This window comes from Bufo bufo, chromosome 1, assembly GCF_905171765.1.
Source record: "Bufo bufo chromosome 1, aBufBuf1.1, whole genome shotgun sequence".
Lineage (NCBI taxonomy): Eukaryota > Metazoa > Chordata > Amphibia > Anura > Bufonidae > Bufo > Bufo bufo.
Genome location: NC_053389.1, coordinates 549,675,600 through 549,701,232, shown reverse-complemented (window position 1 = coordinate 549,701,232; position 25,633 = coordinate 549,675,600). Strand labels below are relative to the sequence as shown.

General features: G+C 40.9%; 1 protein-coding gene and 1 pseudogene across 2 annotated transcripts in view; both read left to right on the top strand.

Moving 5' to 3' along the window:
- Window positions 1-25,633, top strand: part of RELN (reelin) — an 841,105-nt gene that overhangs the window by 752,028 nt on the left and 63,444 nt on the right. For both annotated transcript variants that reach the window (XM_040412563.1, XM_040412554.1), the window contains exons 47-55: window positions 258-398; window positions 1,251-1,428; window positions 2,734-2,927; window positions 5,211-5,467; window positions 6,720-6,874; window positions 16,364-16,578; window positions 21,195-21,372; window positions 23,663-23,838; window positions 23,965-24,068. In XM_040412563.1, coding sequence (XP_040268497.1) covers window positions 258-398; window positions 1,251-1,428; window positions 2,734-2,927; window positions 5,211-5,467; window positions 6,720-6,874; window positions 16,364-16,578; window positions 21,195-21,372; window positions 23,663-23,838; window positions 23,965-24,068 — 1,598 coding nt within the window. The remainder of the gene's footprint in view (window positions 1-257; window positions 399-1,250; window positions 1,429-2,733; window positions 2,928-5,210; window positions 5,468-6,719; window positions 6,875-16,363; window positions 16,579-21,194; window positions 21,373-23,662; window positions 23,839-23,964; window positions 24,069-25,633) is intronic.
- On the top strand, window positions 12,764-12,882 carry LOC120987538 (annotated as a pseudogene).

Genomic DNA, 25,633 nt, shown 5'->3' with positions numbered 1-25,633 from the left:
TTTGAAGAAATGTTGTAGGGTGCACATTATATCACTGATATTAGTTTGTATTACTATGAAGGTAAAATTATACTTTGCTATTTTACAAGTGAATGTTTTTGAAACATGTAATGCTAATGAACACTCTCACTGGCCTACAAGCAGGTGATAAGTCTGTAATACAGTGTATTGCTACATTAAATAATCAAAGCCATTATTAATTCAACTACATAAAGTTTGATACATATTTATTTATAGATAAGTGTTAATATTTTCAGATCTCAGGCTACAAGGTTCCGCTGGAATCAGCCTTCACCTTTTGATAAGCAGCAAACCTGGGCTATTGATAACATCTACATTGGAGATGGGTGTGTAGATATGTGCAGTGGACATGGGCGCTGTGTACAAGGGAATTGTGTGTAAGTATCACTGGTCATTGTAAGAACTTAATCAATGGTTCCTTCCTCCAAGACCCAGACACAATATGAAAAAATGCAACCAAAACAGAAAGCAATGCAGCTCCACCGGAATCAAAGTTGAATTCTTCTAAATGAAAAAGAAGAACATTAAAAAGTCACAGGTAATGTTATACATGAAGAAGAAGGAGATTTAAATTTTCATTCAGATGGAGCTGGATAGCTTTCTCTTTTGATTCTATTACCCCACTTGTTGGAGTGGAATCCATACACCTGGAACATCCATTGGCTAAGTACCTGGTGAATACCCTACTCCATAATCAAAAGATCTTTCTGAGAAGATCCTTTCAAGTAAAAATCCTCACGAACCATCTTTCTTTGAACAAAATATCTTTCGTCCGACTATCAGACGAAAATATTAAACATGGTCAACTACTTTTCAAATGATAATAGCCTGGCAACAGTCAGCAAATATGATCGTTATTTGTTCATTTTCAATTGACAGATGTTCATTTTGGTTGAAATCGCCCATTTTGATCAACTTTAGACTAATGTATATGGTCACCTTAATAAGATGTGGCAGTTGTAAACACCATCAGCGTAGTAGAATGCATGAGTAGAAAAGAAAAAAACCTTGAGCACACCCGCCTTCTTCAGTAGGTTGAACACATAATCAGTTACTTTTATCTTCTATCTGCAGTCATTTGCATTAACACTACATTAACTGTGCACTTATGGTAGTGGTACTTTTGTTATTATGCATAATGTCTGTAGATATTACTCTGAATATTTCATCTTTAAATCATGTATGTACAGTATTGCTTTTGGGATGTTATGGTACTTTTTGCTTTACAGGTGTGATGACTACTGGGGTGGTATTTACTGTGATGAGCCAGAGATGTCTTTACCAACTCAACTCAAAGACACCTTTAATAGAGCCCCAGCCAGTCAGAACTGGATTACAGTAAGCGGTGGCAAACTCAGCAGTGTATGCGGTGCAGTAGCATCAGGAATGGCTCTTCACTTCAGCGGGGTGAGTTTTGTCATATTTAGTATAGCCCATATTGTCTGCATTAGTTTTAAGTCTTATTAGCTGTGGTTGAATGGGTATTCCAGCATTTGGATGAGAAGGCTGCAGGGTCATTACACTTACATCCTAAACAGGTATACTCACCTTTTGTGTCACACTGTTCCCTATGTGCTCCTCCTTGGTGAAGCAATAGTGGGCTTCACTTCAGTAGCCACTGTGTTGCAGACTACAGTTCCCATCATGCATTGCTGATTGAATTCCAAGCTCTTCTCCTCCTCTGTATTTCCATGGTTGCTGAAGAGCAAGTCTCCCCTCCCTTCTTGTGCTTCTCACATTAGTTCCCAGTTACAGCCTCCTATAACTCCTAATGCTGGAAGTGAGCATGCCCGACCGAAAAGCTGAGTAACAGGTCGTAACCATGGGCAGTGAGCTACTAACATTACATTTAGAGCCAGAAAGTGGTGTGTAAATGCTGGTTAAATTAATGTATATTAAGGATATTTACTTTGTACTTCATCCTTTTAATAGGAGTCAAATTTTGTATACCAGAGTACACCTTTAGGTCCAGAAATATATTAATTATGCTTTTATACATCAGAGAAAAAGGCATAATTTTCAAAACAGTGATACATGCTGTAAATGTAACATGGTGACCCACACCAGTGTCCTTGCCCCAGGTCATACCTGTTTAGTGCACCAGTAGTAGGTAGACACCCAGATCTCTAGACTATATCTAGGACACTCTGGCCTACATTTCATAGTTAATTTATGTGAATTTTGGCATAAACTGTGCTTTAATCCATTAATAACCAGCTATTTTTTCAGGTTCTGCTTCTTCATATTTAAGAAGCTGTAACTTTTTAATTTTTTCACTGACATGGCAGCATGAGGCCAAGTTTTATGCAGGAGTGATTACATGTCTTTGGTGCTGTATGAGTGTATATATGAATTACTTTGTAATTTATATATTTTTTTGCATTACACATATAGAAAAAGTGATTTTTGACATTGCTTTGTTATTTTATGGCGTATACTGTACATACTGTATTTCACAGCAGATAGCCTGTTAAATTAGTTAATCAGGTTACTTCTGTCGTGTGGACACCTAATAAGTGTAGTTTTTTGCTTTTAAGTAAAGTATGCACAATAAAATCTATTTTATGAAAAATATTTGCTTATTTACTATTTTTTGAAAGCTTTTTATGAAAAATTTGTTCATTATTTTTTGTTTATTTAATGAACAAATTTGAAGGAGTGATAAGGGCTTTTATTGTTGACTGAGGTTTAATAATTTTTTTTTTTTTGTAGGGTTGCAGTCGCCTCTTAGTCACTGTGGATCTGAACCTTACTAGTGCTGAATTCATTCAGTTTTATTTCATGTATGGCTGTCTAATAACACCTCACAGCCGTAATCAAGGAGTATTGCTGGAGTATTCTATAAATGGAGGCATCACCTGGAACCTATTAATGGAAATCTTTTATGATCAGTACAGCAAACCAGGGTATGTATGGAAAATCTAGGACCCATTTCTGCTTTTCCTACACTTTAGGATACTGCCCTAATATCGAAATTTCACATTTTTATGTCTACAGCATGCCCATTTTGTTGTCTAAATGTTGTGGAGGTTCACAGAGGATTTTAACTTTTAAAGGCCAGCCGTAAAAAATCCACCATGTCTGGTGGATTTTACATTCTACAAAATAACTGTATCTACATAGTAGATCTGAAGAATTATAAATAAGAACACCACCCACAATTGCACTGAAAAGTGATATTCTAGGTGGCAGTCTTCTTAAAGAGAATTGCCAGTATGCATATTATATGATGGAATTTCACAGAAAATGTGGTCTGTATAAGGGGTGCTGGAGAGCTTTCACTGTACTATTATTAAGGAGAAAAATATTTTGAACTTTAAATGCATAAAACCCAACAACACCTTGTGTTAATCTCCGACAGTGGAAGGTTTCTGCAGTTAGAGATAAGAATGTTTATGCATCGCTGTATCACAACTCCCCCTACTGTTGTTTTATGAAACAGCACTTCATCTGTTAGTGACCCTGTATTATTATAATATTGGATTGCCTAAACACTGTAGTTATCTCATCACATATTGTTATGAGTGGAAACTGCCCCTTTCAAAGCAGATGTGATCAGATAAATGTTCAGGGTTGCAGGAAATGTTTAAATCATTTACAACCTGCATTCTGCTGAAGGGTACGGACTTTCATGAAACATCCTATACCTACTGCAGTTTTCATGCTCAGTTATCAGGCTGTTCCCAATTGTATATTATGTAAATTATAGGGTACTGTTTTGTTTTAATATGTAAAGTGGTATATACTTTAAATAGTCTGTTCATTTAATTCTTACACATATACCAGAACAGGAACAGATTGGGAATGTAAAGTGGCCCTGGACAAAAAAAACTTAAAGTGGGCCCAAGTTGTAGACCAGGCCAAATTGAAAGAAAGCAGGGCAACCGAAGTAGGCAGGGTCAACACAAAGCTACAAGTAGACAGTTACAAGAGAAGTAGCCGGGCCAGCAATACCACAGTACAGCACCAAATATGGCCATATAGGACGGTGATACAGTTGGATTCAGGAGGACACCTGCGGTTGCTGCCTAGGTACATAAGTACCTGTTGCTTCTAGCATTAATTAATGTTGTGAGCGTCAGATCATTATGTACCTGGCCGGCAGCTATGAGGAAGGCTCAGGCGACTTCCATGGGCATTGGCCCATGGCCAGTCTGCCCCTGTACCCAGAACATGTAAAGAAGTTTAGTAACATGGAACTACTTTTTACAGCCTTATGAAAAGATGCTAATAGAGCTGATCTGAGGCAGTTTTTTAATGCATATTGCAATCAAGGTGAGGAGATGTGATTGTAAAAGAGTGGGGAGGTCTACAGGAAAGATTAATTGAAAAGGTGGAAATCCACAGCTAAAGCCGCAAACATAATTGACATGCTGTGGATTTTGAAATATGCAATGCAGGTCAATTTCCGCATTAAAAAAATGCAAAAGTGTACATAAGATTTGTGTTATCTCATACTCTTTGCTGGTACTGTTCTACGCTGCGGTAAACTCGCAATGTGTGCAGGGGGCCTTAAAAAAGCACACAAAAAATGTATTACAAAAGTTCCAGAATATCAGAATATAGCTTTTTAATGTTGCAGAATAATGTTTTATATCTTTTGTATGGTATGTATCTTGCAGAGTATACTGTGGCCCCATTTAATAAAGTGAGTGCACCTAGATTTTGGCATAAATTTCACTAAAATGTGGAGCAGTTTGACACATATATGTTTGGATAAGTTATTTACGCCTAGCTTGACAAGGGGGGGGGGGGGGCTTAACATAAAATGGGTGTAACTTTATGCCAAGGGGCATGGTGCCATTAGAAAGTACATATTGTCCAACAAAAAAGCAAGCTCATACGGGTATGTGAATGAAAAAATAAACAAATAAAAGTTTTGGCTTTGGGAAAAAACTGAAAATCACTTGGTCTTGAAAGGGTTAATATTGGCCACAATTCTAGTGTAAAATTCTGAGAATTGTGTCCATCCCTGTACCAGATTTATCATCCAGCCTGAGACCTCTGTAATAAATCTGGTATAGGTCTAGAGCCTGTCTAAGAGTATGCCATCAATAGGATTAGTGAATCTGCTCCATTGTGTTTATAATTTACTTTAAATAATTTCATTTCTGAAAAAAGCTATTTCCTGCCCTTCATCAATAGGACACCAAGGTGAGCTGCTTAACAATAATTTTTTTCACTTGCAGCTTTGTAAATATTCTTCTACCTCCCAGTGCTAAGACATTTGGCACTCGATTCCGCTGGTGGCAGCCTAAGCATGATGGCCTAGACCAAAATGATTGGGCAATCGACAATGTTCTGATATCGGGTTCTGTAGATCAGAGTACGGTGATGTTAGACACATTCAGCAATGCCCCACTTCCACATCATGAGCGCACCCCAGCTGATGCAGGCCCCGTTGGGAGGGTAGTCTTTGATTTTTCTGACGAAGAAAAAACTGCAGGTAATTGAATTAACAGTATAATGATATTAGCTGTTATAATATTCTTCTGCTTACATATATTTCCATACTGGGTTATAATCACTTCAGTATATATATTCACTGTCTATATATTCTTCACGTTACACTTATGAAAATAATATGCCAATGTTTGCCTTTGCAGAACATATACAGCAGGTAAGTAGTTGTAGAACATATATTTTCTTTATATCATCTAAAATAAATGTCATGTTCTCTCATGAAGGAGTTATTTTATGAAGACAACCCCAGTCATACTGCTGTATTAGAGAAAATGGAAGTCATAAAGGGACCCCCTCCATGAGCCAGAATGCTGTATAGTCAATGGGCCCACACAGACTGTCAGTCTATGTAGAGAAAATCATAGCATGCATCATTTACATACAATCTTTGCCCATTCAAGTGAATGGGTGTGCAGTAAAGACGGATATCACACGGACACCATCCGTCCGTATTCCATGGACACCATGACGTACAGTAGGTGTCATTTATAGTTTCAGAAGAAAACTGATAACTGGTTTTAGCAGTTATTAAACATCATACTGTGTATTCACACAACCATTTTAATTTCCGTGTGCTGTCCATTCTAAAAGGGGATACAAGTCAATGGGGCTATTCATACGTATCTTTTTTTCATGTTCTGGTAGTTTTTTTAGTTTTTTTTTTAAGTTCAGACAAACCAACTCAATGTATGAGAGTGAGAAAAAAACACAATGGAGGACATTTGTCATTTGCAGTTGTTTTTGTGTCAGTTTTAAGTCTGTCTTTGTTTTGTGTCTGTGCCAAGCTCATGAAATGGTGCACCTTCTAAATGTATTTGGATACGATTACATTGTGGTCTACACCTAAATGTGTAAATGTACACCAGGGAGCTTGGTGTAGATTGTGACTTTTTTGTGACTTTTACAAAAGTTACCCATAGTAAATGTGCCATAATCCAGGTCTAATCTCACTTTTAGCCTTGAAATATAGACCACTTTGAAAAGTGGAGGGAAACCGCAAATCTCCCAAAATGTAACCAAATGTGGCAGGAAACACTGCAATCAGTATCACGTGTGACAATTGTAAGCCAAAAAACTGACATATCTGACTTGTTAAATGTCCCCCAATGTGCATATAAACCATACATGTTTCCCAGATTCTCTTTGCAGATGGAAAATTGGATTAGTGTTCATAAAGAAACAGTGTGAATAAAGCTATAGTGTGTAAAACACTAACATTTTTGTTTTATTATAAGTGAATGAGCATTGGCTTTTCCATGATGACTGTAGCATTGAGAGATTCTGTGACTCACCCGATGGTGTAATGATCTGTGGAAGTCATGATGGCAGAGAAGTGTACACAGTAACCCATGATCTGACACCAGCAGAAAACTGGATCATGCAGTTTAAGGTAAATGTGATTTCTTTTTAAATTACCAGCTTTCTTTTGTTATTTCATTACAATTCACTGGAGTAGAGGAAACATGAAAGCAATACATACGTACCATATTTGCTGAGGGCTTTGCTCTTTTCCTCAAGTAGACTTATATAAGCTGTAGTGTTGAGCGAGCATGCTCAAGTCAGTGTATTTAAATCCAATTTAGCCTCTATTTCTGAAAAGTTTCTGCCGGGATTTGAACTCACAACCTTCTACATTAGAGGCAAGTACTTTAGCCACTCAGCTATAAAGCTGAATGATAAACTGTGTCAGAAAAACCTAGTTTGTCATGTAGTAAGTATTCCTATACAGCAGAAGTATCATTTCATATTTCACTGCAGGTTCACATGTAGCTGTATAGCGTAGTGGTAAAGGTTCTTGGCTCTAATGTAGAAGGTTGTGAGTTAAAATCCCGGCAGAAACTGTTCAGAAATAGAGGCAAAATTTAATTTAAATATATATATATATATATATATATATATAAGTTTTTATCCATAATATATTTACATATATTATATATTTAGAATATATAATATATTACAATATATGTAAATATATTATGGCTAAAAACATCAGTAGTAGTTTCCCACATATTATGCATTCATACTGTATATATCAGAAGTATGATTTTATCTATATATACACTCACCTAAAGAATTATTAGGAACACCTGTTCTATTTCTCATTAATGCAATTATCTAGTCAACCAATCACATGGCAGTTGCTTCAATGCATTTAGGGGTGTGGTCCTGGTCAAGACAATCTCCTGAACTCCAAACTGAATTTCAGAATGGGAAAGAAAGGTGATTTAAGCAATTTTGAGCGTGGCATGGTTGTTGGTGCCAGACAGGCCGGTCTGAGTATTTCACAATCTGCTCAGTTACTGGGATTTTCACGCACAACCATTTCTAGGGTTTACAAAGAATGGTGTGAAAAGGGAAAAACATCCAGTATGCGGCAGTCCTGTGGGCAAAAATGCCTTGTGGATGCTAGAGGTCAGAGGAGAATGGGCCGACTGATTCAAGCTGATAGAAGAGCAACGTTGACTGAAATAACCACTCGTTACAACCGAGGTATGCAGCAAAGCATTTGTGAAGCCACAACACGCACAACCTTGAGGCGGATGGGCTACAACAGCAGAAGACCCCACCGGGTACCACTCATCTCCACTACAAATAGGAAAAAGAGGCTACAATTTGCACGAGCTCACCAAAATTGGACTGTTGAAGACTGGAAAATGTTGCCTGGTCTGATGAGTCTTGATTTCTGTTGAGACATTCAAATGTTAGAGTCCGAATTTGGCGTAAACAGAATGAGAACATGTATCCATCCTCTGATGGCTACTTCCAGCAGGATAATGCACCATATCACAAAGCTCGAATCATTTCAAATTGGTTTCTTGAACATGACAATGAGTTCACTGTACTAAAATGGCCCCCACAGTCACCAGATCTCAACCCAATAGAGCATCTTTGGGATGTGGTGGAACGGGAGCTTCGTGCCCTGGATGTGCATCCCTCAAATCTCCATCAACTGCAAGATGCTATCCTATCAATATGGGCCAACATTTCTAAAGAATGCTATCAGCACCTTGTTGAATCAATGCCACGTACAATTAAGGCAGTTCTGAAGGCAAAAGGGGGTCCAACACCGTATTAGTATGGTGTTCCTAATAATTCTTTAGGTGAGTGTGTGTGTGTGTGTGTGTATATATATATATATATATATATATATATATATATATATATATTTATTTATTTATTTTTTTTGTAATTACACATTTATTTTGTGCCATACATTTTTTACAATTACTAAAGAAACAAATATAATTTAATTTAGCCTCTATTTCTGAAATGTTTCTGCCAGGATTTGAACTCACAGCCTTCTACATTAGAGCCAAGAACTTTAACCACTACACTATGCAGCTAAATGTTAACCTGCAGTGAAATATGAAATGATACTTCTGCTGTATAGGAATACTTACTACATGTCAAACTACAGTACTAATGAGGTTTATCATTCAGCTTTATATCTGAGTGGTTAAAGTCCTTGCCTCTAATGTAGAAGGTTATGAGTTCAAATCCTGGGAGAAACTTTTTAGAAATAGAGGCTAAATTAGATTTAAATACACTGGGTGTCCCCAAGCACTGACTCCATATATGGACATAGCTATATATGGTGTCAGAGCAGGGACTCCTAAGCCGTGGACTCACACTGGGGGATTCCCTCACTGTACAGCAATCTTCTGCATAGAACTCAGTGGGACACGGCACCCTCCCCTCATCAGAGCATGGGGTGCCTAGTTTAATGCTCGGTTTCTCCCATTGACTTCCATTGTACTCGGGTGCTCTGTAGAGCACCCGAGCATCGCAAAGTGTTCTACTGGAGCACCAGAGCACCCGAGCACTTTGGTGCTTGATCAACACTATTAAAGGGGTTATCCCACTTTGCGTTTTTATACTTACCTGCTGCCACCGCGCGTTCACTTCCTGGATTCTGGCTGGGGGCGGGCTTCATCTTGATTGAAGTCTTCTCCCGGCCGGGCCGCGCGCTGGATCGAACGCGCACGCTGCCGCGCATGCGCAATGTGACTTATTTCTGGCCAGTATAGTACAGAGCCGGCGTGCGCGTTCGCAGCTCTGTACTATTCTGGCCGGGAAGAAGTCACCGTCGCGCATGCGCGGCAGCGTGCGCGTTCAGGACAGCGAGTGGCCCGGCCGGGAGAAAAGAAGAAGTCTTCTGGGCAAGCGCGACCATCGGGATTTTGCGGAAGAGCGGTGGTCGTAACCAGGGGAGACCGAGTCACAACAATAAGGTAAGTGGGGATGAATTTTCTCCTAATCGGTGGGAATTTGTTAATAAAGTATATTTACAAAAATGATCACTGTCAAATCATTAACAGATTTAACAGTGATCATTATGATGGGATAACCCCTTTAAGCTGTAAACAACTTGCAGACATCACGCTAGAGCTCACAAAAATGAGTTCTCAAATAACCGATTTAGGCTGCGTCCACACTTCAGTTATTTCTATCAGTTATTGTGAGCCAAAACCAGGTGCAGGTCAAAAACACAGAAAAGGTGCAGATCTTTCCTTTATAACTGATTTCTGTGTAGGCGTCACTACTGATTTTGGCTCACAATAACTGATGGAAATAGCTAATCAAATAACTGAACTGTGAACTTGTACTTACATGTTGAGCAGGAGCACCTGGGAGACAAGGGGCTTTATACTTAGCATACAGGCAGACATTGCAGTGCCCTAGTGTGGCTGTAGCCCCGCACACATACAGTGGCCATGTGATATTGCAAGTAAAACTGAGATATGACATAGATAATCATGTAGCCATTGGTCACCATATGTTTAGCCACACAAGGACGCATTGTGTGGCTGTATCTCTGTGGTGCCTGTACATGGCCCAGCATTCAGCAGTAAGCCACATGGAGTTACCATGACCAGCTGCACTGTGGGTATAGGCACACATTACAGTGTCCGGCCACACTGTGTAGGAGCACCTTTAAGCAAAGTCTTGTTCACCTAGTGTGTAATGATAAGTGTCATATGTGACTATATCTGACAAGCCTGTGTTTGGATTCTTCTACATTAGCTCAAATCCCACAGGTCATTACTATTTTCCATAAGATACTCTCAAAAAGCCTGAATGCATTGTGTGTGGGCCACCAAGACTTGCAATCTTGTTCTCAAAACCCCAAAGTCTATTTCCCTGATAGATTTACAATTTGTGCAGTTATTGTACAGTCATACCCCTACGCTGGTCCCATACTTCATTAAGTTTTCTGGCATCCCTGCAGAGATTGAATAATTACTACACTACACCCAACTCCTCTGCATATGCTGCCAAATATTCGGAGGACACATTGTACAAAATCTCATTTCCCAGGAAAACCCCACTGAACATAATGTATACTGTACCTCTGGAGAGTATTATCATTGCTGAGTGGTGTATATAGTCTAATAAGCCTCTGAATCTTGGAACTTAAAGAGAAAGTGTAATCAGAAAATGTCCCATTGTTTAAATTACATTTTTATATTATACATATGATTTTAGAATTTTTGGTGAGTTTTTATTTTTTTTATGTTTCCATGTCATTATCTACGGTATATTAAAAATGTATATAATCCTTCTGATTTCCAGCTGTATACAGATAACTTTTCACTAGATATTATCATCACCACAGGTAGAATTACAATGACAAGTAACACCTCTATATAGATAACACATGATCCACGCTTCACAATAGGTGATATCACACCTCATCTACTCCTCCCTGACCTCTGCACAGGTCACTGAGCATGCCTAGAAAACTCTCCCATGTCCATTGTGTCTATGGCCCATGTAGTGGCTCTAAAAAGACAGAGGCGGAGATTTATCAAACTGCTGTACAGTAGAACTGACTTAGTTGCCCAGAGCAACCAATTAGATTTCACCTTTCATGTGGAATCTGATTGGTTGCTATGGGCAACTAAGTCAGTTCTATTGTACACCAGTTTGATAAATCTCCCCCAGGGAATGATTAACATATTTTAGGGCTGGTGGCCAGTGTGAAAAATGCAGGATTATATACTTTTTAAAATATAAATAGCGACATGTAAAAATAAAAAATAAAAACACCAAAAATTAAAAAAAATATATGTCTGACGTAAAAACCTGTTTAAACAACAGATCATTTTTCAATGTGTGAAGTGAAGGCATAGCACCCGCAATTAATCCTAGCCCATTCATTTCAATGGGTCTGTGAAAATGAGCGTTGTTTTTCACGCGTCATTTCTGTGTTGTGAGAGAATAGCAGCATGTTCTATATTCTGCGTTTTTCACACAGCCCTCGGCCCATAGAAGTGCTTCAGTGGCTTCAGTGAAAAACGCATTGCATACGGATGTAATGTGTTTTTCCCTGATGGTTTCTAGGAGATGTTGTTTGTAAATCTCCAGTTTTTTTCACGCGCATGAAAAAATTAAAAACTGATTACACCCGCACTGAAAAAATTTAAACGCTGAACGCAATTGCAGACAAAACTGACTTGACTTTCTTGCAAAATGGTGCAAGTTTCACTGAAAACATCCTGACACAATCCCTATTCCCTTACGTCCTACCAGCAGCACAGATGGGGTTAACCACCCCCCATGGACTGGTAGGACCGGGGGAATTTTAATGAGCCCAAGTAATAATTAAACACTTAAACCTCCCCTATAAAGGAGGGAATCACCTCCAGCCCATTGTGTTTTTTTCTGTCCTCCGGACAGGTGGACTAGGCGGTGATTCCCCCCTCTCTTAGGGGGGAATCTTTTTTTCATGTTATCTGCGGGCTTTGCCTCCGTTTTTACTACTAGGGCTTGTCCGGCAGCTTACCTGCTGCCGGCGCTGCGTCCTCTGAACTTTTCCTTGCGGCCGCTGGGCGCCGCCATCTTCCGAATCTGACGTCACTTCCGAAATTTTTTCCTTGCGACGCGATTTCGCATCATTATTGCGAATTTTTTTATATATAATTCGCGATTTTCCCTCCGGTTGGAGGTTTTATTGTATTCCTTCCTGGGGGGAAACCTTTTTATTTACTGCTATGTGTTTTCTCCTCTGGGGGCGGGGACTCGGCTCTGAGCCCACTCCCTCCCCTATTTAAGGAAACATTGTGAACCAGGTCGTTCTCTGGCTGCACATGCTTTTTAAGCTAGCTCCCAGAGTCCCATAAGCTGGTGTTCCTCCACTTATTGGTGCCTTATTTCTGGTCCTCATTTTCAGCTATCCGCCGGTCTGCCTTTTCTTTTACCTTTCTCTTGAAACATTTATTGGTTGTTTACAAATGTTTTACTTATCCTTTTTTTCTTTTTCCCCGCAGTGAGGTCGGTCAACGGTTATTCTAAGCTGAATTTACCTGCACTCATCAGATCGCAGAAGATAAGCAGCTTGGGGCTTGGTAGGAACCAGCTTGGGAGACTGGTTGGGAATCCCTTGTTCCGTTGACTTTAAGAAAAAAAAAAAAAAGCCTCCACGGGATTCGAAATGGCAAAATAGCGGTTTCCAAGCAGAAACATTTTTCATGCTATGATTGTAGCGCACTTTTGGAGGATAGCTGTCCCTACTCCAGGTGTGATGGCTGCCGTCTGAGGGTCCAACCTTCCACCGAACCTACGATGCAGGATATGTATCAGTGGGTAAAGACCTATGTTGATGGATCCATCAAAGGGGTTATAAGCCTGCTGGATGAGAGGCTTCCTACTCAGACTCCTATGGAGTCTTCGGCTCCAGTAGAGAGACCGTCCGTAGTCTCCTTGAATTCCTCCTCCTCGGATGAGGAGGAGCTTACTTCATGTTTCTTTCCTCCTGATAAGACACAAAAGTTACTTAAGTCCATCAGGTCGGGGGACCATGATGTTGACCTGGGGGAGCCCTCTGATCCTGCTAGTCGGGCACTTCGTGTCTTTAAAGCAGATAAGACCCTCCTCTCTGTCATGCGCACAGAGTGGAAGAAACCCGAAAGGGGTCCGATTCTAACTGAAGATTCAGAACCATGTTTCCGATGGCTAAACCCTTGGTGGAATCGTGGGGTTCCATTCCCAAGGTGGACATGGCGATTGCCAAACTGTCCAAGCGCACTCTGGTTCCTGCGGACAATGGGTCGAGTCTGCAGGATTCCCTTGACAGGCAGAGTGCACACTCAGGAGAGGTTATACGGCAGCTGCAGCTTCCGCTTCTACGGCCATCGCTCCGGTCTCGATTAAACCAGATCCAGATGGATGTGGATCAGAAGGAGTCTCGGGACGACATTCTGGCGGCTTTCAAGACTGTCAACCTGGCGATGAATTTACTGTCTGATACAGCGCAACAGCAACTGAAGTTGGCGGCCAAAACCATAACCCTGGTGTCAGTGGCCCGCAGGCCTTTGTGGCTTAAGCCTTGGGTCGCTGACAATTCCATGTAGCCTTCCCTTTGAGCCCAACCGTTTGTTTGACTCAGAGTTGGATAAGATTATGGAAGACCTGTCAGATTAAAAGGGGAAGAGTCTTCCCCAACAGTCCTTTCGGGGGCGAGGCAGACAAAACCGTGGTGGTAGGTCTGACCAGCAGTCAAGAGCCCGGAGGGACTGGGGAGCACAGCGAAGAGGTTCGAGGCGCTCTCTTGAAGGAGCCAAGGATAAAAAATCCACCTCCTGACTACGGGCCTGTCATGGTCTTACCTTCTTGCTGTTCTCCTTCGTTTGACATGTGCTGGCGGCCATCTTGGTTTCTGGGTTTCTTGTAGCCTCCCACCCTGCGGCTCCTCCTTCCCACTGGGAGGAGCTGGATGCCCAGCTCATAGATATAGGAGGTCTGTGGCTTCAGTTCCTTGCTTGGTCCTCCTGTGTTCACATGCTTCTAGACTGCTGCTGCTTCTGGTTCCTGATCCTGGTTTCGTCCGACTACCCTGCTGGTTCCTGATCCTGGTTTCGTCCGACTACCCTGCTGGTTCCTGATCCTGGCTTCGTCTGACTACCCTGCTGGTTCCTGATCCTGGCTTCGTCTGACTACCCTTCTGGTTCCTGACCTCTGGCTTCGCAAAGACTCTGCTTCGGTTTCGCCATCCGTTTGGACTTTTGCTTTACAGCTTTATTTTCAATAAAGCCTTCTTATTTTCACTTATCCCTTGTTGTACGTCTGGTTCATGGTTCCGTGACAGGGCCTCCTCAAGGCTCTTGGATGACTCCCGTGACTCCTGCCATCCTGCCAGAAGACTTCCCCACTCCCCTGCCTCATCTTCCCATCGGAGGTCAGCTCTCCCACTTCAAGGACATCTGTATCCGAGAGATTTCGGATCCCTGGGTCCTGAATGTCATATCAGAGGGGTACTCAATCAATCTTCTTTCTCTGTCTCCGGACAGGTTCATCAGAACCAAACTTCCACAGGCCGCAAGGCAGTCGGTTCTGGAGGCTTACATTCAGGATTACATCCACAAGGGGGCTCTGGAGGAGGTTCCGGCAGGGGAACGGGGCTTAGGGATTTACTCACCAGTGTTTCTGGTTCCCAAGGCGTCAGGGGATCTCCGAATGATTATCGATTTGAGATTCTTCAATCGATACGTAAGGAAAGTAAGGTTCCGTATGGAAACCATCAGGTCAGTGGTTCACGTTCTCAATCCTGGAGATGTGACGGCAACCCTGGACCTCAAGGATGCATATTTGCACATCCCGATTCATCCTGCTTCCAGGAAATATCTCAGGATCGCGGTCCAGGTGTCAGGTGTCACCAGACACCTTCAGTTCGTTGCCCTTCCTTTCGGCCAAGAGGGTCTCTGAGCTTCAAGCTCTATCAGCGCACGAGCCCTATACCATTTTTTTGCAAGACCGGGTCCTTTTAAGATTTCTCCCGTACTTTAAGCCTAAGGTTCCTTCTTTCCAGAATATCAACCAGGTGATATCCCTCCCGGTTCTTTCTAGACCTTCTACCTCCTCCGAGGAACCTGCTATGCATCCTTTGGATGTCTCGAGATGCCTCTGGATCTATGTGGATAGATCAAGGAGTTCAGGAAAGATGAAAATCTTCTAATCCTGTTTGCCGGTAAATTTAAAGGCCGTAAGGCGTCTAAACCATCCATCAGTCGATGGATTAAGGAGGCTAATGGGGAATCCTTTGTTTCCCAATCTCTAGACCCTCAGGGGTTTGTAAAAGCCCATTCTACGAGGGATGTAGCTACTTCTTTTGCCGAGAGGAGTCTTCTTCCGCTCGACATGATTTGTAAATCTGCCTCCTGGAGCTCTGAATCAACATTCATCTCCCATTATAGACTAAATGCCAGATTAGCTGAGTACTCGGCCTTTGGGCAGACTATTCTTAGTTCTGCCAGGCATGATGGCCCTCCCTAGGGGTTCTTCTTGCTATCTCCCCATCTGTGCTGCTGGTAGGACGTAAGGGAATCTTTCATTTCTAACGATAATTAGTTTTCCCTTAGTCCTAACAGCAGCACACAAATTTCCCACCCTAGTAAGACTAGTTTTTTCTTGCTATAACACAATGGGCTGGAGGTGATTCCCTCCTTTATAGGGGAGGTTTAAGTGTTTAATTATTACTTGGGCTCATTAAAATTCCGCCGGTCCTACCAGTCCATGGGGGGTGGTTAACCCCATCTGTGCTGCTGTTAGGACTAAGGGAAAACAAATTATCGTTAGAAATTAACGATTGTTAGTGTGCAAGAGGCCTAAGGGGTTAATGCTTTCTTTTCATTTATGATGTACGCCTGATTTTGGCTTCAAAAACTGCATAAATAAACTGAATGTGTAGTTGTACCCTCACAAGAGATTTTAATACCTGTAAATGCAAACTTTGATCATTTAAATCCCTTTTCTATAATCCATTTTTTATTTAATATATCTTCTCTCTTCTTTGCATCTACAGTATATACCGTATCATATAGTATAAGTTATCTCACTATTAGTGGAAAAGTTGAATTTCATTGTTCTTTTTGTATCATAGATTGCAGTTGGCTGCAAGACCTCTGAGAAGAATGTGCCGAACAATGTGCATGTTCAGTATTCAACTGACTTTGGTGTGAGCTGGAGTTACCTAATTCCACAGTGTTTACCTGCTGACCCCAAATGCTCCGGGAGTGTGTCACAGCCATCAGTGTTTTTTCCAGCTAAAGGATGGAAACGAATCATCTATCCTTTGCCTGTTAACCTCATTGGAAAGTGAGTCAGTGAACTACAGTTTGCCTTCATTTTTGTCAATAGTGTATTTTCCTCAGTCTATGAAAACTACAAAAAGCATGAGAAACTGATTGGTATCTATAAATATGTTAACTATCCTAATTCAATACAAGTCATAAGTAGGCTCAAACCAGACCCGAAATGCCACATTTGGAGGTCAATGGAAACATAATCTGAGAGAAAACAAACCTAAAGATAAATTTACGTTAGCTTATCACTATGGCCTTTTCCAGGTCTTTATTCTTTTTACTATTTTATGCAAGGTGCAGGTGTAATGTATGGATAGACCTGGTCCACTAAAGTGGTATCTGCTCTTACATGGTTGCACTCTGTTCTGGATTATAGAGGGGTAATCCCCTTCTATGACTCCATAAAAGGATATATAGCAAGAGGTTGTCTTGATGAAACAACCAATTTAAGGCCAAGTGTATTTTATCCAAGGTGGATAAACTGGGGGTCATTTAGTAAGACCAGGGTTTTAGGAGCCAGTCTTAAAGGGGTTCTCCAGGAATTAAGAAAATAAAATTACTGAAAACATTAATTTATTATAAATATATTCCCAAATGCCTTTCATTAGTTATAATGGATTGTTTTGTCTGGCGCACAATCATAAGGAGAAATAAAATGTCCGCTGTCCTATCAGTACACACAAAACCCGTCCTAATCATCCTAATCACACAGATGGACAAGATACTTCACAAAACTGAGGTAAAGAGCTGCCTCATCCTCCTCTCTGCTCGTCAGAGGTTATGATCCTGAATACAGTTTAGGCCTCCTACACATGACCGTTTTTTTTCCCCGTTTACTGGCCGTTTTTTGCGTTCTGTATACAGTCCGTATACGGAACCATTCATTTCAATGGTTCCGCAAAAAAAACGGAATGCACTCCGTATGCATTCCGTTTTTTCCGTATTTCCGTTTTTCTGTTCCGTTTAAAGATAGAATATGTCCTATTATTGCCCGCAAATCACGTTCCGTGGCTCTATTCAAGTCAATGGGTCCGCAAAAAAACGGAACACATACGGAAATGCATCTGTATGTCTTCCGTTTCCATTCCGTTTTTTGCGGAACCATCTATTAAAAATGTTATGCCCAGCCCAATTTTATCTATGTAATTACTGTATACTGTATATGCCATACGGAAAAACGGAACAGAAACGGAAACACAACGGAAACAAAAAACGGAACAACGGATCCGTGAAAAACGGACCACAAAACACTGAAAAGCCAATCGGTCGTGTGCAGGAGGCCTTAATATGAACTTCAGCTGAATCTGTGTAGGAATGGAGTTCATGAAGAGATATGAAGTACGGAGTGGACAATTGGGATGTGGCTAATTAGCAGCAGCCCTTGTATGCAGTCTCCATTACCACAGCCCCACATTGCCACAGTCAGTCCTGTCCATCCTCTCTGTACTTCATGTCTCCTCATGAACTCCATTCCTACAGCGATTCAGCTGAAGATCTTATCAGCTGTATTCAGTATCATAATCCCTAACAAGCAGAGCAGAGAGGAGGCTGAGGCAGCTCTTTAGCTCAGATCTGTGAAGTAACTTGTCCTGCTGTGTGATAAGGACAGGTTTTGTATGTGCTACTTGGACGGCAGCCGTTTTTTTTTTTCCTAATTATAATAAAGTAATATTTTAATTTTCTTAATTCCCAGAGAAGCCCTTTAATACCCCGTTAGCTGGTGGTGGATGCACCGAATTTATGTACAGATGCTGGCCTCTACATAGATTTATACCATTTTCTACACCTAAAACAGGCATAGAAAATTATAAATAATACAGGCCTCCCGCCCATGCCAAGCCCCTTTTTTTAGACCTGGAAAAGTCGTAGACTGCGGCACAAATAACCTTTGTGTCACAATCTGTGACAGATATATGCCAAAAAGTGGTGTATATCTGTTTGTAAACGACACCCACAGTTTTTAGAGGATATTTTAGAGAGCTTTTTCATGGAGTAGAATTTGCTACTGTATTTAATCATGCATTGGTCTGAGGGAGATTTACCTTTTTGGATTTATGTCTGTGTATGACAGCAAATTATATCAGCATGGTGTGCTGCATACCAAGACACTAAGTATAGGTGTGGATTAACAAAAGGCAGCAGATGAGTAAATTGGGTTTTGCCCAAACTATCAATTTACCTTTATACAATATTGCTTAGGCCCCTTGCAGACGAGCGTGTCCGGATAAGGTCCGGATGCGTCCTGGTCCATTGCGGCAAACCCACACGAGTAGGTACGCAATTGCAGCCAGTTTTGACTGCGATTGCGTTCCGATGTTCAGTTTTTATCGCGTGGGTGCAATGTGTTTTGGATTAGTTGTAGTGTAGATTGGATTATTTTCCCTTAAAACATGGTTATAAGGGAAAATAATAGCATTCTGAATACAGAATGCTAAGTAAAATAGGGCTGGAGGGGTTAAAAAAAAAAAAAAAAATGTAACTCACCTTAATCCACTTGTTTGCGCAGCCGGCATCTCTTCTGTCTTGATCTGTGAGCATAGTGACGTCATCAAAGGTCCTATTGCTCACAGATCAAGACAGAAGAGATGCCGGCTGCGCAAACAAGTGGATTAAGGTGAGTTAAATTATATATATTTTTTAACCCCTCCAGCCCTATTTTACTTAGCACTCTGTATTCAGAATGCTATTATTTTCCCTTATAACCATGTTATAAGGGAAAATAATAATGATCGGGTCCCCATCCCGATCGTCACCTAGCAACCATGCGTGAAAATCGCACCGCATCCGCATATGCTTGCGGATGCTTGCGATTTTCACGCAACCCCATTCATTTCTATGGGGCCTGCGTTACGTGAAAAACGCACAAAGAGGAGCATCTTGCGATTTTCACTCAACGCACAAGTGATGTGTGAAAATCACCGCTCATGTGCACTGCCCCATAGAAATGAATGGGTCCGGATTCAGTGCGGGTGCAATGCGTTCACCTCACGCATTGCAACCGCGCGGAAAACTCGCCCGTGTGAAAGGGGCCTTAGAGTAATTCATTGTAATATCTTAAAATATGTATATGTTTATTAATATTGTATTTCTTTCAAATTGTCTTCCATCTGAAGTAACTCTCTCTGATGGCTTTTTCAGTTATATATATTCTTTTTGTTTTAGCTTTACTGTATCTTTGGGGTGTCTTTTTCTAATGTGTCAAGCCAGCAAAGCACTCTAAGGCCTCTTTCACACGGGCGTCATGTTTTTTGCCCCTATAAGATGCGGGTGTGCTGCGGGAAAATGCGCAATTTTTCCACGCAAGTGCAAAACATTGTAATGCGTTTTGCACGCGCATGAGAAAAATCGGCATGTTTGGAACCCAAACCCAAACTTCTTCACAGAAGTTCGGGTTTGGGTTAGGTGTTATGTAGATTGTATTATTTTCCCTTATAACATGGTTATAAGGGAAAATAATAGCATTCTTAGTACAGAATGCATAGTACAATAAGGCTGGAGGGGTTAAAATAAATAAATAAATCATTTAACTCACCTTAATCCACTTGATCACGCAGCCGGCATCTCTTCTGTCTTCTTCTTTACTGTGCACAGGAATAGGACCTTTGATGATGTCACTGTGCTCATCACATGGTCCAATCACATGGTTCATCACCATGGTGAGGGACCATGTGATTGGATCATGTGATGTGACGTCACCACAGGTCCATAGCCGGCAGCTCAACATTACAGAAGAAGACAGAGATCCGCAACTACGCGATCAAGTGGACTCGGTGAGTTATTTATTTATTTTTTTAACCCCTCCATCACTATTTTACCTTGCAATCTGTATTCAGAATGCTATTATTTTCCCTTATAACCATGTTATAAGGGAAAATAATACCTAGCAACCATCCGTGAAAATCGCACCGCATCTGCACTTGCTTGCAGATGCTTGCGATTTTCACGCAGCCCCATTCACTTCTATGGGGCCTGCGTTGCGTGAAAAACGCTGAATATAGAGCTTGCTGCGATTTTCACGCAACGCACAAGTGATGCGTGAAAATCACAGCTCATGTGCACAGCCCCATAGAAATGAATGGGTCTGGATTCAGTGCGGGTGCAATGTGTTCAACTCACGCATCGCATCCGCGCAGAATACTCGCCCATGTGAAAGGGGCCTAAACGTGTCCATACAGTTACAACCAGATTCACAACAAAATATACATTATACTGTAATACCGGAAAAAGGTATGGAATAGCATTGTAGACTATGCTATTCCATACAGAGGTATCCAGTAAAAAAAAATAATAAAGTATATGTCGAACACATAGATGTTTTGCAGTCGATGCCTAGGGGTGACTGAGGCATCTATGTAATGTGAACACCCCGGCATATACAATAAGAAAAGGCCATAAATGAAATGTGAACCCAGCCTTACTTTAGATGATTTTCTATACATATACTAATGCAGAGTTGGCTTTCCTTCACCTGAGGCAAAGATTCAGTTTGACACCCTCGCCATGTATCTAAATAGCCTGACCAAGGCTGAGTGGCTTATTGGCACCCACTCCTCCCTTCCCAGCACCATGGCATTTACAGGAAATTTGAAACTACTTCTGTAGCCTTCTTTGACACACTTTTCCTTGTAGTCCTGTCAGGTTTCGATTTTACCAAAAGTATTCAGATATGCAGTGGGGAATTGACAATTTATACATTGGACCTGGATGCTTGAACAACTGTAATGGTCATGGAGATTGTTTGAAGGAGCAGTGCATTTGTGATCCAGGATACTCTGGGCCAAACTGTTATTTGTCCCATCCACTAAAGGTGAGTACCTTAAATACATTGCTGGAGAAATATTAGCAAACGGCACTCAAAGTCTGGGGTAAAATACAGCAAAATGTGCATGGTATACACCAGAGATGCTCAACCTGCGGCCCTCCAGCTGTTGCAAAACTACAACTCCCATCATGCTCGGCTGTAGGCTTTCTGGGCATGCTGGGAGTTGTAGTTTTGCAACAGCTGGAGGGCCGCAGGTTGAGCATCCCTGATATACACCATTTCTTCTACACACTTTTCATACCTGCAGTTTTAAAATTGGAGTATGTGGATAAACGGAACTGTAAAATCCACTATAAATTTATTAAAGGTGTGGGCCATAATTTGGAGCAAAATATTGTATATCGGCCACCAGTAAGCAGGCACAAAGAAGAAAAAGGTTATTTAAATGTATCATACCAGTGAATTTGCTGCATTTTGTAAATACATGCATCCTGAAACACTCATGATATACAGTATTTCCTCCATTGCTTTGTAGTGAACTATGGGGGAAATCTTTTATTTTGATTAGACCAAATATAAGAGGAAAAAAACATCATTTTATTGAAAAGTACATAAAAAAAATACGTGCCACAGAGCCCTGGTCACCTCGCTGACATGTTTTGAACTTAGTTGCAATGGTTCTTACTCATAGCATGCTCTGGTGCAGCCTGCTGGTGGATGTTAGTATAGCACTGACAGAATAATACATTGCATTGCATAAGCAATTGCAATGTATTATAGAAGGGATCAGAAGGTCGCCTATTAAAGTCCCCTTGTGGAACTAGTAAATAGTTTAAAGTTAATATTTAAAAAGCTTTATTAAATAAAATAAAAATGCAAGTTAAAAGAAATATGCACTTTTTCCACTGGGAAAATAAGCTTTTTAATGAAAAAAAATTGCTAAAATAAAATCCCCTCCAGATATTTAGTATTGCCACATCCTTAATGGCGTGTACTACACAAATATCATGTAATATATTCCATATGGAGGATGCTGTAAAAAGAATGCCAGAATTGCTGATTTTTGCTTATTCGTCACAAAAAAAAATATTAAAAGAGCTTAAAATGTTTTATACACCCCAAAGTCATCCTACAAAAATCAAGCTCTCACACAGCTCTGTACAATGAAACATAAAAAAAGTTATGGTCTTAGGATCCGGCAATGCAAAAACATTTTTTTAAGTAGTACAGCATAAAAAACTATTGGGGTCATTTATCAAACTGGTGTAAAGTAGAACTGTCTTAGTCACCCATAGCAACCAATCAGATTCCACCTTTCAATTCCAAAGCAGCTGTCAAAAATGGTGGAATCTGGTTGGTATGGGCAACTAAGCCAGTTCTAAATTACACCAGTTTGATAAATGACCCTACATATGTGTTTGATATCACTGTAATCATATTGACCCACAGAATGAATTTATAATGTTATTTATGCCAAAAAATGAACGCTGCATAATTTATCACGTAATAACTCAATGGCGGTATTGCTGATTTTTTTTACCAACCACTTCAGACTTAATCAGTAAGGCTACTTTCACACTAGCGTTCGGGTGTCCGCTCGTGCGCTCCGTTTGAAGGAGCTCACGAGCGGCCCCGAACGCATCCGTCTGGCCCTAATGCATTCTCAGTGGAGGCGGATCCACTGAGAATGCATCCGCCTGCCAGCGCTCAGCCTCCGCTCCGCTCAGTGAGCGGACACCTGAACGCTGCTTGCAGCGTTCGGGTGTCCGCCTGGCCGTGCGGAGGCGAGCGGATCCGTCCAGACTTATAATGGAAGTCAATGGGGACGGATCCGCTTTAAGATGACACAATATGGCTCAATCTTCAAGCGGATCCGTTCCCCATTGACTTACAATGTAAAGTCTGAACGGATCCGCTCAGACAACTTTCACACTTAGAAAATTTTCTAAGTTTTAATGCAGACGCATCCGTTCTGAACGGATGCGAACGTCTGCATTATCGGAGCGGATCCGTCTGATGAAACATCAGACGGATCCGCTCCGAACGCTAGTGTGAAAGTAGCCTAAGCTGTGTTCCCCAAAATGGTGCTATTAAAAACTACAACTTCCTCAAAAAACAAGACCTCGTATGGATATATTGACAGGGGAAAAAAGGTTATAACTACTAGAATGCAACAAATTTTTTTTAAAAAAAAACTCTTGGTCGAAGCCTGCTGGTCAATAAGGGATGTTTATATGTTAACTTTCATTACAATTACAGCTATTGTTATACTTGCATTGAGTAAAACAGAAAAATGAACTAAATTTCCTTCAAGTTATTTCTTAATTCTTTACAGACCTTTCTCAAGGAGCGATTTGACAGTGATGAGCTGAAACCTGATTCCTGGCTGTCTATGGACGGGGGGAAAACATGTACTGATTGTGGTATACTAGCTGAGGACGCTGCCCTTTATTTTTGGTCATCTTCCATTCGGCAAACAGTCACCCAGGATCTAGATTTAAGGGGAGCAAAGTAAGGCATAGTAAACAGTACAGTACAATGTATTGCAGAAAATGTTTCATCTGGAACCATTCTGGTTTTCCAGAAATGAATGAAATATTAATGACAATTGTACATTTAAACGTTTGTTTCTTCTAGGTTTGTTCAATACTGGGCAAGGATTGGCAGTGAAAATATCACATCTTGCCATAGACCAATGTGTCGGAAAGAAGGTGTTCTTTTAGAGTATTCAACTGATGGAGGTAGGTGTTAATTGTCTAAGGCTACTTTCACATTAGCGTTTTCAATTCTACTATTGAGATCCATCATAGAATCTCAATAGCAGAAGAACACCCTTCAGTTTTGTTCCCATTCATTGTCAATTTGGACAAAACTGAACTGAACGAAACGGAATGCACCAAAATGCATTCCGTTCAGTTTGGCTGCGCTCCCATCGCGGACAGAATAAAGCTGCCTGCAGCATTTTTCTGTCTGTGATGTGGTGTGGAGCAAGCCAGATACGTCCTGACACACAATGTAAGTCAACGGGGACGGATCCGTTTTCTCTGACACAATGGAAAACGGATCTGTCTCCCATTGACTTTCAGTGGTGTTCATGACTGATCCGTCATGGCTATAGAAGACCTAATACAACTGGATCCGTTCATGATGGATACATGTGGTTGTATTATGGTAAGATCATGACGGATCTTCAAAAAACGCTAATGCGAAAGTAGCCTAAATGAAATCATGTTAACAAATATTCAATGTGTCATAGTGACAAAGGCAAAATAAGGCACATCTAGGTCTGTCTTGCCAGGGTAAGGTTTGCATTAGGCACTATATTGCTTTATATGTGTATACGGGTCTAATTGTTGGTCTCTTTTATTTTGGATGCTAACTCTGTGAGGGGCTATTAACAACTATTGTAGCTATACTGATTATTGAGTTTTGCCTCCCATTCCTCCCTGTGCTGTGTTGTATGTGTTTTAATCATGATATTTATTAAATAAGACATTTATATTACAGTTAGTAGTGGTGTCAGTCTTTATATGTTTACTATTTGACTGATCCATCTAGATATTGTGAGTAAAGTTCTATTTGTATTGGTATGATTACATTTCATAGTTTATGTCAGAAGTTTTGATCGACGGGGGTTCTGGTGCTGAGACCCCCAACAATTGCTAAATTGAGGAGTCCAAAGTGCTTAGCTGGGAGCTGTGCCTCTTTGTTTCTGTTTGGCACTGCTCAGCTCTACGAGCCTATAGATTTTCTATAAATCTGCACGTGACTTGCCCGCGCTGTGAGGAGAGCGGAGCAGAGCTGAACAGAAACTAAGGGGCAGAGCTCTGAGCTGAGCGCTTTTGACCCCTCGGTTTAGCAATAAATTTTGGTCTCAACACCCAGACCCACAGCGACTATGACATATCAGAAGTATGTTGGATGGTACAAATGTAATTTAATGATATATATGATATCTGGCAAACTCAATAGACCAGATGCTATAATTCAATGAGTTTGACAAAGAAGAAGAGGGGCATGAGCATCAAGTCCTAAGCCATTGGTAATAACTGGAGTAACCTCCTTATTGTTTACACCTCTAAATAAGGTGGTTGGCCATAAAATCTGAAGCTTTCATATACATAGAAACATAGAATGTGTCGGCAGATAAGAACCATTCGGCCCATCTAGTCTGCCCAATATACTGAATACTATGAATAGCCCTTGGCCCTATCTTATATGAAGGATGGCCTTGTGCCTATCCCATGCATGCTTAAACTCCTTCACTGTATTTGCAGCTACCACTTCTGCAGGAAGGCTATTCCAT